Source organism: Brachypodium distachyon, chromosome 3 (assembly GCF_000005505.3).
Source record: "Brachypodium distachyon strain Bd21 chromosome 3, Brachypodium_distachyon_v3.0, whole genome shotgun sequence".
NCBI lineage: Eukaryota > Viridiplantae > Streptophyta > Magnoliopsida > Poales > Poaceae > Brachypodium > Brachypodium distachyon.
Genome location: NC_016133.3, coordinates 48,920,777 through 48,934,195, shown reverse-complemented (window position 1 = coordinate 48,934,195; position 13,419 = coordinate 48,920,777). Strand labels below are relative to the sequence as shown.

General features: G+C 42.4%; 1 protein-coding gene and 1 pseudogene across 1 annotated transcript; both read left to right on the top strand.

The window, feature by feature from the left end:
• The first annotated feature begins 1,558 nt into the window (after positions 1-1,558).
• Positions 1,559-8,547, top strand: LOC100823488 (annotated as a pseudogene).
• A 3,606-nt stretch (positions 8,548-12,153) lies between these two features.
• Positions 12,154-13,419, top strand: LOC100826263. The gene is made up of 2 exons (XM_003575219.4): positions 12,154-12,492; positions 12,630-13,419. The coding sequence occupies exons 1-2, from the start codon at positions 12,275-12,277 to the stop codon at positions 12,778-12,780; spliced, it is 369 nt and encodes a 122-aa protein (XP_003575267.1). The 5' UTR covers positions 12,154-12,274; the 3' UTR covers positions 12,781-13,419.

Genomic DNA, 13,419 nt, shown 5'->3' with positions numbered 1-13,419 from the left:
ATGCAAGAATATAAGACCTGAGGTGAAGAAATCAAGTTCGTTTTGTGTTAAAAAAAAGAAGTTAAGTTCTTTCAATTAAGACAATATTATTTCTGGGTAGCCAATTGCTACATAAATCATCAGCTCCAACTATAAGAAACACGCTCAATCTTTTATTAACCCTCGTAACCATGAATTAAACATACGAGGAACATCACGAGAGGAAGAAAGATTAGAATCTATTTGGACTGTCGACCACATAGAACGAGTGACATGTCACCGAAAAAATGTGTGTTGTCTCTCATCTTCATGACAAAAGCAACACTTTGAGCTCCCATTCTAATTCCTTTTTAACGGATTGTCTTTTGTTAACGCGACCGCCCTGCAAGAGTCTTGAGTTTTTAAAGAGGTACCTTTTTTCTTGTGGAGAGGATCACCGATCTATTAATAATCATTGATAGATGACAACAGTACGAAGAGCCCTAAAAGTATTAAAAATTACAAATAGGTCTTTGGAATACCTAGCGACGACAACAAACACTAGAACGGGTTGAAGGGCGGGCCACCGTCCTTGCCCCTCCATCACCGGAGCCAGATAGAGCTTGCCGAAAGAGAACTTGTGGTAGTAGATGGTGCAGTAGTTGTCGTGCTAAGGCCCAAAGAACAAATGCACACGAGCAATAACCATTGTCAAAGATAAAAACCATAGACAGAATGTTAGAGATATAATATGGTTGGATTAGAGATAAGACAGAATCGGCTTAAATGAATTATTTGTTTTGTGCTCCAAGTCTATCTCCCCCATGTTGTACTCTATATATATATACCCCACGTGAGGGCCAGATCAAACAACACCGAATATATCGTGGAATATAATTTAAGTTTCAATCTCATACTTCTACATGGTATCAGAGCTAAGAGGTCTCAAGTTCAAAACCCTGCTCACGCAGTATTAAGAAAAAAGATTATGCGACCACACCGAACCCACGCTAAGGACTAAAATAGCTTAGACGTGAAGTGAGTGTTGAGAATATAATAGAGTCAAACCTGAAACAACACAAACAAGCACGAAAGCCGACCGAAACCCAAGGAGGTCCTCGGGAAACTGAAAAGCCGGCCGGATTCCAAGGGATTCGCTGGTCAAGCAACTCCACGCGCGCTCCGGTTGCACTAAGCACACCACGGGAGCGAGGACGGAGCGAGGCAGCCTCATCATCTTGAAGAAGACTCAGAAAACCCTAAAACAAAAGAAGAGAAAACCTAGTACCTTATTCAGGGCGGGGAGCTATGTATGGAACTCTTATCTCTTTTAAAACCTGGGAAATTTGACTGTTTTTAATATTGGACTATTGGAGGGAGAAAAACTAGTCGGAAAAAAAAATCATTACCAGAAAACGAGAAAATTCATTCAGACCAGTTTAAATTACTCCGTAGTATAAAACTTTTTACAACAATTATCTTACTTTTTTTATACACCAAAAGGCACCGTCTCAAACCGCACCAATCAAGCCAACTGCACAAAACTGGCGGAGCCAGCTTTATAACACACCACGCTAGCCCCACCTCCGCACTCGCCGGCCATCACCGGCAGCCCAAAATGCGAAGCACGGCAGTGAAAACTGAAACACCCCACCCAAAACCCCCCAAACCCCTCCTCACCGCTTCCCGACGCTCCTCCGTTTCTCTACTCGTGACCGAGACGCAACCCCCATTCCGCGGAGCAAGGCCATCGGAACCCCAATCCACAAACCCCCACCGCCGACGCTAGGAAGTAGAAGCAGCGGCGGACGAGGAGGAGGAGGAGAAGGCCGCTGAGGAGGCGGAGGGGCCACTGCTGCACGCCCGATCGTTTCGATAATACAGGCGCGATCAGTTAGCAAACCCTCTCCGATGGCCGCAGTCGAGGAAAAGGTGCCAGAATGCTCTCGCGGCGGCGCTGCTGCAGGCAAGGTCGCCGCACCCGCGGCGACAATCAGCGGCGCCGTGATGGAGGAGACCGCAGATTCCCCCTCCACCACTGCCAAGGCCTCGTCCAAAGGTATATGCGATATGATCAGTAACTGCTCTGTTGCTCTGTTGTTTATCGCTTCGATCACGCTACTCGCGTGCTCGTTACTGGATTTGGTAATACGAGATATGTGATGACGTGAAATCGTGTCTTGTTTTGCGAATTTGATGGGGGTTCCTGGAAATGCAGCGGGTTTTAAAAGGCAAAGTTCTGTTGATTCCGATCAATCGCATGAACTCAGATTGGTGTGTGATTTTTTTGCGTATGGTTGGTTATGAATAAGAGAAACCATAATTTAGATTTTAAATCAGCAGCCTAGTTTGTGCCAAATTTCGTTTGATCTGTTGTATGGTTGTGGTTGCACTTGGATAGTCCAGATAATAATTGTATAATAACCAAACTGGAACGTTGTTGGCTTGGTGAATGTGGAGAATGTAGCCGCAACACACCGTGAGTTGCTGCTGGTGCTAGGTTGTTAGCATAATTATTCTCTAAATTAATCCTGTGATAGCCAGAGATTGTTTTGGATCAGGAGTCTCTTTGCATGATCCTTGTACTAATTATTTTTCTTTGTTGATATCGATGTGATATGACTAGGAAGTAAACACCACTATCTGGATTAGGATGGATTAGGATGGTAATATATTTTATGAGGGCACAGTACGGTTTTGGCTATCGGAGATATGGGAGCACTAGAATGGCTTGCATGGAAGATGGCACCAAATGATACACAGATGACCCAACCCAACAACATGCTGTGCGCATATTGTATCAGTGCACGTACTACGTAGTGAGTATGGGTCCCGTGGTGTTTGGTGTTTAAATGTGTCTTATGAGGCCCATGTGGATTAGTCTTTTCATAATTGCGTACCTGCTCCAAGTTGCAGTTTTCTGAAGTTTAACCAAATATCCATTTTCCTTGAAAAGGAAAACAGGTAACATAATGGTGGTCACAATATTAATTGTATGGTTTTTCATCTTACCTGTTCTGGGGTTAAACTGTGCCAACAGATAACTGGAATAGAAATCTGGAGTATCTTTGTTAGTTTCAAATATAAAAAAAATCTGGAGTGTCTTTGAAGTTTTAACTGGGAAGTATGACTTTGTTATACTCCCTCCGTTCCATAATTCTTGTCGAAATATTACATGTATCTAGACGCTTTTTAGGAATAGATACATCCATTTTTGGGCAAATTGGAGACAAGAATTATGGAACGGAGGGAGTACTTGATTATAATTTAATACAGTAGCTATATCTGGTATATCGCTGGTTTTTAACTATGTTTGGATTGACCTTGAAAATGATTTAAGTTGTTTATGTGCCACGGTTACTTGCATCTGCTGATCTAATTAGGTTACTGCATTATGTGGTTATGTCTGTGTAGTGAATAGAAAGCATTTAGCTTTAACTGACATAGTTCTCCTCTATTATATGGTTGTTACCTTCCCTTTTCTTTTCATTTGCACTGAGGAACTTGAATTTAGATGATGAAAATTGGAAGGAAACTGAGGGGTACTGTTCATTCGCATTGATGCCATGACATATCTGATGTGCACATTGGGCTTATCAGTTGGTGTAACCAGAGGTCTAGAGGTAACCCCAAGAAGGATGTAACGCTAACACAGTAGTGTCAACCTGCCAATTTACCAACTGCAAATGCTTGACACACTTAAACGAAGAGTTCTCCAGGCTTATTTCATAGTTCAATGTGTTTGCTGCCTGGCGTACACGTGCATACTTCATAAGTATTTGTGTTATTAGCCTCGTTCCATAGTTTTAATCCTTTCATCCACAATGAACTTCCATAAAATTCAGTTTTGCAGGCTTATTTCATAGTAGATCAATGTGCTTGTTGTCTGGCGTGCACGTGCATATTTAGAAATATCTGTGTTATTAGCCTTGTGTTGCATAGTTTACATTCTTCCGTTTGCAATTGGCTTGCAGAAAAAATTCAACTAGAAAAAGTTCTAGGCCATTCCTTCCATCTGCCAACTTGCATATTTGGAGAATCCATAATTCTCTGTTGAATTTGAACCTTGTAATTTCGCCAGGTTGTCAAAATCATCACCTACTTCAATGCTAACTTGTAAGGAGCAATGTTCTGTTTTGACTAAAAAAATAGCAATGCTCTGTTTGGGAAAAAAACTGCAGGAATCCCAATCATGACAAGGGCCCAGAGAAGCCACCCTTTAGATCCATTATCTGCTGCTGAAATTGCTGTGGCTGTAGCAACTGTTAGAGCTGCTGGAAGAACTCCTGAAGTTTGTCAACCTACCATTTTCTCTCATATTGCCAACACATGTTTCAAACGAATAGTTAACATGTCAATACCAAAATTGTAGGTACGCGGCAGCATGCGTTTTGTTGAAGTTGTGCTCCTGGAACCAGAAAAGAATGTCGTAGCATTGGCTGATGCATACTTCTTTCCACCATTCCAACCATCCCTGCTTCCCAGAACAAAAGGTGGTCCTGTCATTCCAAGCAGGCTCCCACCTAGGAGGGCCAGGCTTGTTGTCTACAACAAATGAACAAATGAGACTAGCATTTGGATTGTAGAACTCTCTGAAGTGCATGCTGCTACTAGGGGTGCACACCATAGAGGCAAAGTTATATCATCAGAAGTTGTTCCAGATGTTCAGCCTGCAATGGTATGTTTTCAGTTTCTAGTATTTGTTGGACAATTGTTTTCTTGCTTTTGACCATTTTATGCAGTTCATTTAGCACTTACTGATGATGTATGTCAGAAAATTTATTGTGTAGTGACCATGTGATTTACCTCTGGTATTTACTTGATTACCTCTTCTAAATTCCTTCTGGGGATTGTGTTATTTGTATTTTCAAGCTCTAACATTTGCATTACTTCCTGAACTGCAAACTCTTAAAATCAAGTGATAGGCTTATTTTGTTAGTAGTGCACCGTAGAATTTTTGCTTTATCTACTTATATTAGGTCAAGTGATGTCTTAGTTTCAGAGTGCTTGTGTGGTTTGCAGGACGCGATGGAATATGCTGAATGTGAAGCTACTGTAAAAAGTTTTCTGCCTTTTATTGAAGCCATGAAGAAAAGGGGCATTGATGACATGGAGCTTGTCATGGAAGACGCATGGTAAGCTATGTTTAGATAATTATTGTAGTTATTTTCCTATTATTCTTTCAACTCTTTTTGTGATAAACTGAACTTTAACATTTCTTCTAAAAATTATAGGTGTGCAGGGCTATTACAGTGCTCTTGATGCTCCTAGTCGAAGACTTGGGAAACCTCTGATCTTTTGTAGAACTGAAAGTGATAGCCCTATGGAGAATGGCTATGCTCGTCCTGTTGAAGGGATCCATATTATTGTTGATATGCAGAATAATGTTGTAACAGAGTTTGAAGACAGGAAGTTTGTCCCTCTTCCCCCACCAGATCATTTGAGAAACTACACTCCTGGGGAGACACGAGGTGGTGTTGATAGAAGTGATGTGAAACCTCTTATTATCAGTCAACCTGAAGGCCCAAGTTTCTGTATTGCTGGCTATTTTGTGGAGTGGCAGAAGGTAAAATGGTTTGTCTAGTTTCTGAATTTTAACTGTTGAGCTAATATATGAAATTAAACCTAGTCTAGAAATATCACTCCTTGTTTCTTTTGACCAGTGGAGCTTTCGTATTGGCTTCACCCCCAAAGAAGGTTTAGTTCTCCATTCTGTTGCTTACGTTGATGGAAACCGTGGACGTCGGCCTATTGCTCACAGGCTGAGTTTTGTTGAAATGGTTGTTCCTTATGGAGATCCAAATGAACCACATTATCGTAAAAATGCATTTGATGCTGGAGAAGATGGGCTTGGAAAGAACGCACACTCTCTTAAGAAGGTCAGTTAGCTGCTTACTATGTACAATGTCTTCATTTTTTATGCTGGAGACATATCTAGGACAATCAATCTGCCCCTGTTGTAACGATGCAACCCATCTTGTTTTGGTATCAAATCAACTCAGGATTTTCTGAAGGATAACAGTTATCAGTTCTCACTTCTTAGTGTAATGTACTATCTACTAAATTTCTAGTCGAATATTTGTATATGGGAGGTAAACAACAAGAGTTACTTGCTAGAAATAGTACTTATGTTCAGTAGTTTTCGGATAATAACTTTATTCATGTTCCTTTATTATTATTCTTTTTTATCATTTTCTAAGAATTTTTCTTTTCATTTCTATGAACATAAATTGAGTTTTGATTGGAGATCTGTGTGGTTGATTACACCAAAGACTGTTTATGAAATGTTGGGGCAGTCCAACCTCCTTGTACTTTATCTAACTATATTGCTGATTGTTTTGCATAGGGATGTGACTGCCTGGGTTTCATAAAATACTTTGATGCACATTTTACCAATTTTACTGGTGGTGTGGAGACAATTGAGAATTGTGTTTGTTTACATGAGGAGGACCATGGAATCCTCTGGAAACATCAAGATTGGAGAACAGGATTAGCTGAAGTCAGGAGGTCAAGGAGACTTACTGTGTCATTTGTATGCACAATTGCTAACTACGAATATGGGTTTATTGGCACTTTTATCAAGTGAGTATTACTTTACCTTTTTCTTATAGTGCTTAGTGTAATTATCGATCTACTTACCAAGGAACTCCAGTTCTGAAACTGATTTTGCTTGTTAAGTTCTTTCATGATCTGTTATTGATTTTCTTCGTTGTGTCTGTCATTGATTTTCTTCGTTGTAGGATGGTAAGATAGAATCAGAAGTAAAGCTGACTGGAATTCTTAGCTTGGGAGCTCTAATGCCTGGGGAACAAAGGAAATATGGCACAACTATTGCGCGTAGTTTGTATGCACCAGTTCATCAGCATTTCTTTGTTGCCCGTATGGACATGGCAGTGGACTGCAAACCTAACGAGGCTTACAATCAGGTATATTACTTGTACATGCAGTGTCGTGTAGGATATTTTTGTGTGTGGTAATCAAAGAAATTTACTTCATTTCAGTCAAAAAAGAAATTTACTTCAAGATCTTGCAATCTTATTTGTCCACTTTCCACTCTCACCGGCTACTTCAGGCACAAATATTGGGCCATGCCTCTTTGACTTGTTTATTTTTCACATCAATTCAATTTTTTCTTGAATCAATTCATTTCCATCTTGCCTTCCAGTTCCAGTGTTTATAAAATAAGGACCTAAGCTGAACTTGATTCAAGTCTACTCTGCATGAAGAACATGCATTTCTTTGCATTATCATCTGGATTACGATTTTGACTAATTGGTACTTCTGCTTTCTTTTTCCATTACAGGTGGTCGAGGTAAATGTTAAACTTGAAAGTGCAGGACCAAATAATATGCAAAATAATGCATTCTACGCTGAAGAGAAGCTTTTGAAATCCGAGTTGCAGGCAATGTGTGATTGTGACCCCTCATCTGCACGGCATTGGATCGTAAGGATGTGTACTTATCGTGTCTTTCTTTTTCCTCAACATCAGTGTGTTTTTCTGATCATTCACAAGGTTGTATGTCTATGTAAAAGAGCATAGTTTAGCTTGTTATTTTCTGCCTCTAAACCACAGATCAAGCATGTGGATCATAAACTTTCTCTGACACTGTTGTTTGCATATTGTTTTTATGGGCTGTTGTTTACATGTTGATCAGGTAAGGAACACAAGGACCGTAAATCGTACTGGACAACCAACTGGCTACAAGCTCATGCCTGGTTCAAACTGTCTGCCGTTCTCCCTACCCGAGGCAAAGTTCCTGAGAAGAGCTGGATTTTTAAAGCATAACCTTTGGGTGACATCATACAAAAGTGATGAGATATTCCCTGGAGGAGACTTTCCTAATCAGAACCCACGGACCCATGAAGGTTTAGCTACATGGGTCAAGAAGGATAGATCCTTAGAGGAAACTAACATAGTACTCTGGTACGTTTCTAGGTCCATTTAGCTTTGCGACACATAATCGTGCGGCATCTCTTAAGAGATATATGTTCTACAACTGCAACTACAGGTATGTTTTCGGGATCACCCATATCCCAAGGCTGGAAGACTGGCCTGTCATGCCAGTGGAACACAGCGGCTTCATGCTAATGGTATCTGTTTAGCCTTCAGTTCTTTCTGCATTCTTCTCTCTCCTAGATCAACTCAAACTACTTAGCTGGATCTCACATACGAAATCTTTAATGCTTTGTTTTTGTTAAGCCTCATGGATTCTTCAACTGTTCGCCTGCTGTTGATGTTCCTCCAGCATCCGATGTGGATGCCAAGGAAGCTGAGTTGCCGAAGGACATCCAAACCGAGCTCATTTCAAAGCTATGAACCCCAGAATCTGAGAATCACGTGGTTACTCATTTTCATTGCTGTGCGGTAATGCTAGGACAAAACTAGAACTGCATTTATATTTCGTACCGCCCATATGATGTGCTGCAGCTGCTTCCTTTCGTGAGCTGTTTAGTCGCTGAATTGGTGATGTGCGATTGCTTGCCTCTTCTGAATTTCTAATTCTGCTTTCAATTATAACACCACACTGAATCTGGGTTCGATTTTGTGTCTACGAATGTAAACGTATCGGGAGACCTGTTCAGTTTCTACTTTCGTAGTATCTCTGAAGAAGATGCTAAGCTAAATAACTTGCCAGATGGGTCAGTCTTGGCTGGGCACGTCCCCAACTGCGCAGTCGACAGGCCATTTGGCTAAATGTCTCCATACGTGTATTCCTTTTTTCTCATCATTGTCTGCTGTACCTGTGTCCCCCCACAATGCCACGAGCTACGGTTGCTTTATGCCAACCGCGGTGGGGCTTGTGCACGGGTGCAGTGCACCGTATGGATGACCCTGTCACTTCGATTTGGGGCACACTGCACCTAGCGAAAACTCGTGAACCTTTATCGTTACGTTCAGTCTATCATGTTCAGATTTGTCCTTTTTTTTATGCCCGCTTACATGTCCTATGCTTAGTAGTGTAGAGAACCTTACAAAGTGCAGTACTTGTCCACTATGCTTTGGTTCGAGCATGCCCATTTTCTTTCGAGAAATATTTAGAAAACGAAGAAGTACTCGTCAAATACATGTACCACCGCACTCAAGTCCGCCGTGGTATTCTCTGGTTTGCCACAGTTGAACTGTCCTGTCAGGACAACCAATTGTATCATAGATTCAGAGTATCTGCGCATTGCTACTTCCTGAGTCAAAATGTTACGTGATTTAAACGCTTTTTCAACATAGATACATTCATGTTTTGACAAATCTGAAGTAATATGGGTCGGAAAGAATACTTGAATTCGCATCACCCTTGGCCCTTACACTTTCCGTAATGGTGTGACACCAGAACCAATTCGCATCCAGGAGTAAGTGTGTTTGTTGCATTCTGTGTTCACCAAACGTCGACGACTTATCTTATTTAACGCTATGTATTTCTATAAGGGGCTAGCAGATGGGGGAAAAAGTTCACGTATTTGCACGACGAGTAACTAGGGACAGAGACAAGAGGAGAACTTTCATTTTACTTAATAGCTACTAATTAGCTCATTAAAAATCACTTAAAATTAGGTGAAGTCTCTAATTTCGCCCCTCTAATGCCAACTCGCCCCTCTCATGTCGAATTTCTGTCTCCGTCTCTGCGAGTAACACCATTTTGTTATGAACATTTGGAAACACTAAACCACATTATCTCTCTTTTATGTGTCTTTGGCCCCCTGTTATTTCTTTGGCTCTGATACACAGAACATATGTTCCCTCGGTTCCACGTTAAGTGACTCAAATTTGTCCGAATATAGATGTATCTATACTTAAAAAGCGTCAGATACATGTAATATTTCGTCACTTAATCTGGGACGGAGGGAGTAAAAATTAAACAGAGAAAAATATGAAAAACAAAAGGACGGTTTGTTGCGAGTTGCGACACGGTGACAGCGAGCATACTCCTTTTTCCATGAAACCTAGCATTGTACAAAGGTAGGCAAGAATTGCGGTTGGTTCTATAGTGACACGTGAACACATAATTTTGTCTTCAAATGACTCGTTTTTCCATGAAACCTAGCATCGTACTAACACAAGGTGACAGTGCTTTTCAGAAGAAACTTAACAAAAACATATCGCGCCTAAACACGTCACCTCCAGACTCCCGGGAGCAAGTTTAGTTTCAATCCAGGCTTCAATTCGTATAATAGTAAGGTGAGGTGTCCGGGCCACCAAATCCAGGTTAGAGAAGCTGAGAAGGGGCCAAGAAACGACAACAAATCAACAATGCATGGGTCCCGTTGTACAAAGGGCGATACGGGCAGCCGGGCGGGCAGTAGAGGTTCGCGCCACGCACAGCAAGCACAGAGGAGCAAGCGGCGAGGCCATGGCGTCGGGACGTGCGCTAGCTCCTGCGTCTGCATCGCACCGGCGTCCCCCGATCGCTGAGCGCCAACCCAATTTCCGTCGGCCCATCTGTGCTTGTCTTGTTCGGCCGACCCGACCGGCTAGCTTGATGGGCTGGCCTGGCTGTCTCAGGAGTCAGGACGGACCCAACAGCGCGCCATCCAAGGCCACAGCACATGCCGTCACAGTGGATCTGTACTCCGCAAGCGACAAAAGAGTGTCCTGCCTTATAGTACACGTGTAAGAGGGGAGAGACGAGAGTACGAGGCCAAACGGCAGAGTCGCCAACCGTGCAGGTCTCCCTGTCATTGTGACTTTGCGACTACCGCTAGGCGCGCTAGATCAGCTAAAAGAAAAGGGAAATGATATTACAGTAAGATAATTACACGGGTACAACGAGTTGGCACGTGACCGCAATTTAATAGCACAACATGTTAACAAATGCATATTATAAACTGTACAAGTTATAACTTGGCATGCGGGCACGTACGTAGTACAGGCCACCGTTTCCTGCTTACATGGTCCCACATGTCATCGCCATGCCTCCATTTTTTTCAAAGAAGAAAACAGAGGAAAACCCTCTTTCCTAATTAGATCGACGTGGTTGAGGAGGCGATACGATACGGTGACCGACGACTGGGAGGTTTTCAGCAAAAATAACGCTGACATGTGGGGCCGCATCATCCACATAGGCAGGACAGGATGGTCAAACACATTTTGGACCATATATGCTCTTGCATGCCAAGTTATGCGTGTATAATGATCATTTTTTAAAATGTTGTAGTACTCCTTTATTAAACTGCTCTCACTTGTACAGTACCCTTATTTTTTAAAATGATATTTCCTTTCTTTTTCTCTATTTTTGTAAGACACAAGCATATTTGGTATTTATTTGGTTTAACTATTCTGTAAAAACTTGTATCATTAGAATTATTTATATCGCAGTTCTTAACTCTATACTTTTATGTGGCAGATAAGTCATATTTGTTAGTCAAATTGACGATCCGTGAGTCTGTTGCAAATGCTGCAAATGTGTTTTGGCGTCGTGGCAAGAAAGCATTAGGAATAGACATCATATATCGAGTTTGATTTGGCTCTTGTTGAAAAATTTCAAATGTTCATGAAAAAATGTTTGATTTTTTCAGTTTTATTTGGATGGTTCTTTTATTTGGACTTGTTTAATGTTTGGACAAAATGACTTAGAATTTAACAATCGACACATAATAGCAAGTTTTGTTTTCTTAGAAAATTTCGTTTTTCTTGGAAGATTTAAATTATACAAGTCCGGTCAAGACAGTCCATTTCGGGCTCTCAAGTTGACGATTAGGGTTGGCTTGGCTTAAAAAAAACAAGAGCATGTGAGAACGACCTTTTATGGTGTCACAATTAATGATTCATATTCGTATTATGTGTCCTTTTTATGTGTTCAAAATCCTCATAAACTTGTATCTTTCTTTAGATTAAAATACACCAAAAGTTCTAAAAATATATATTATAAAATGTCAAATTAGTCATAATGGTGCAAAAAATACATAATTTAGTTCTATAAAGTGAGATTGTCTATTTCAGTTCATTTAGAAATAGTTGTTTCTCGGTCGACAATCATAGTTACCCCATTAAGATTTTATATCCTTTATATGTGCATGATTTCTTGCACGTATCTCAATAAATGGATCAGACGGTCAATTTACAAATATTCATTTCTCAGTGGCCTGAGAAATAACAAACCTTTATGAAATACAGTATATGAATAACTCCCTGGAATCAAACCACCACCTCAGCATTGCTCGGAGAGTGCACCAGACGCACCCGTCGTCTCTCTTTATAAAAGCAGCACCAACCCTCCTCTCCTCCGAGAAAAGAATCTGGCACAAAAAAGATCCGGCCGGGAGCTAGAAGAAGAAAGAGAAGTTTAACTAGCGAGGAAAAGAAAGGTCTGTGCTCCCCCCCTCCATGGCCGGCCTGAGTGTGCTCCTCGAGACCGACAACAGCGACTCCATGAATCCCCAGATCATCAGCAAGGCCACCCTCCATAGCCCCAAGCAGTCGCCGTCCAAGATCTCCTCCTTCTCTCGGGCCACGACGACCGCCGCAAGCCCGAGCTCCTTCTTGCAGCGCTGCTTGCTGTGCCACAAGCACCTCGCCGAGGGCCATGACATCTACATGTACAGGTAATTAAGTTTTCGCATTCAGCTTCATCACAAGAAACTCACACGTACTTTACGGTAGCTGGTCGATCACAAATAATAAGCTTCTTTGTCTCTCATCTCGTGTGCTGACTTCTCTGTAAACGGGTCGTATCGTGCAGAGGTGACAAGGCGTTCTGCAGCGTGGAGTGCCGATGCCGGCAGATCTTCATGGACGAGGACGCCGGCAGCAGCGCCGTATGCGCCAAGGGCGCCACCGCTGCACGCTCCGGCCGGCGTGCCACCGGCGGCGGCGTCAGCTTCGCCTACTAGCTGACAACAGGCAGCTGGCTGGATCTGGGTGTTACGTACGTTTGTGCAAAAAAAAAGCAAACAAGAAAGCCGAGGCAAGCTAGTCAAGGAGGACTCGGCTGGGAGAGAGAGAGAGAGCGCAATAGCTAGCTAATGGAATTTGTTTAACCAAAATTTAATAACGAATTCGCTCCTTGTTTTGGAGGAGAGTTCGAAGGAGATGAGCGGAAAGGGACAGGGTTGAGTACGTGACCGCCGGTACGTGACAGGCTGACAGCTTGCCGGCGGGGCCCGCGCACGGGGGGAGAGCAGCACTACGTGTCCTCGTCGGCCGTACCTAACGGATAAGATGGCCGGACTTGGACTGCTGGCCCCACCCGCAAGCGGATCACGATCGATCCGTCCAGCGAAATGACGACACTTTTCTTTGCTGCTGTGCTGCTCAACATTAAATCGGTTGGTTAGTTAGATTAGTCATGGTGTGAGGCGAGGTGTGATCTCTGCGTGCCGTGCTCCACGTGGCCTGCAGCGAGTCCGTAAACGGATGGAGTGATTAGGGTACAGAGAGTTTGACAAGCAAGACCGGGGTATACTGTCTGGCAGACGAGATGTTTGCGTCTGTTAATCTTACTCGCTATCATGCTGGTTTTCTGCACTTTC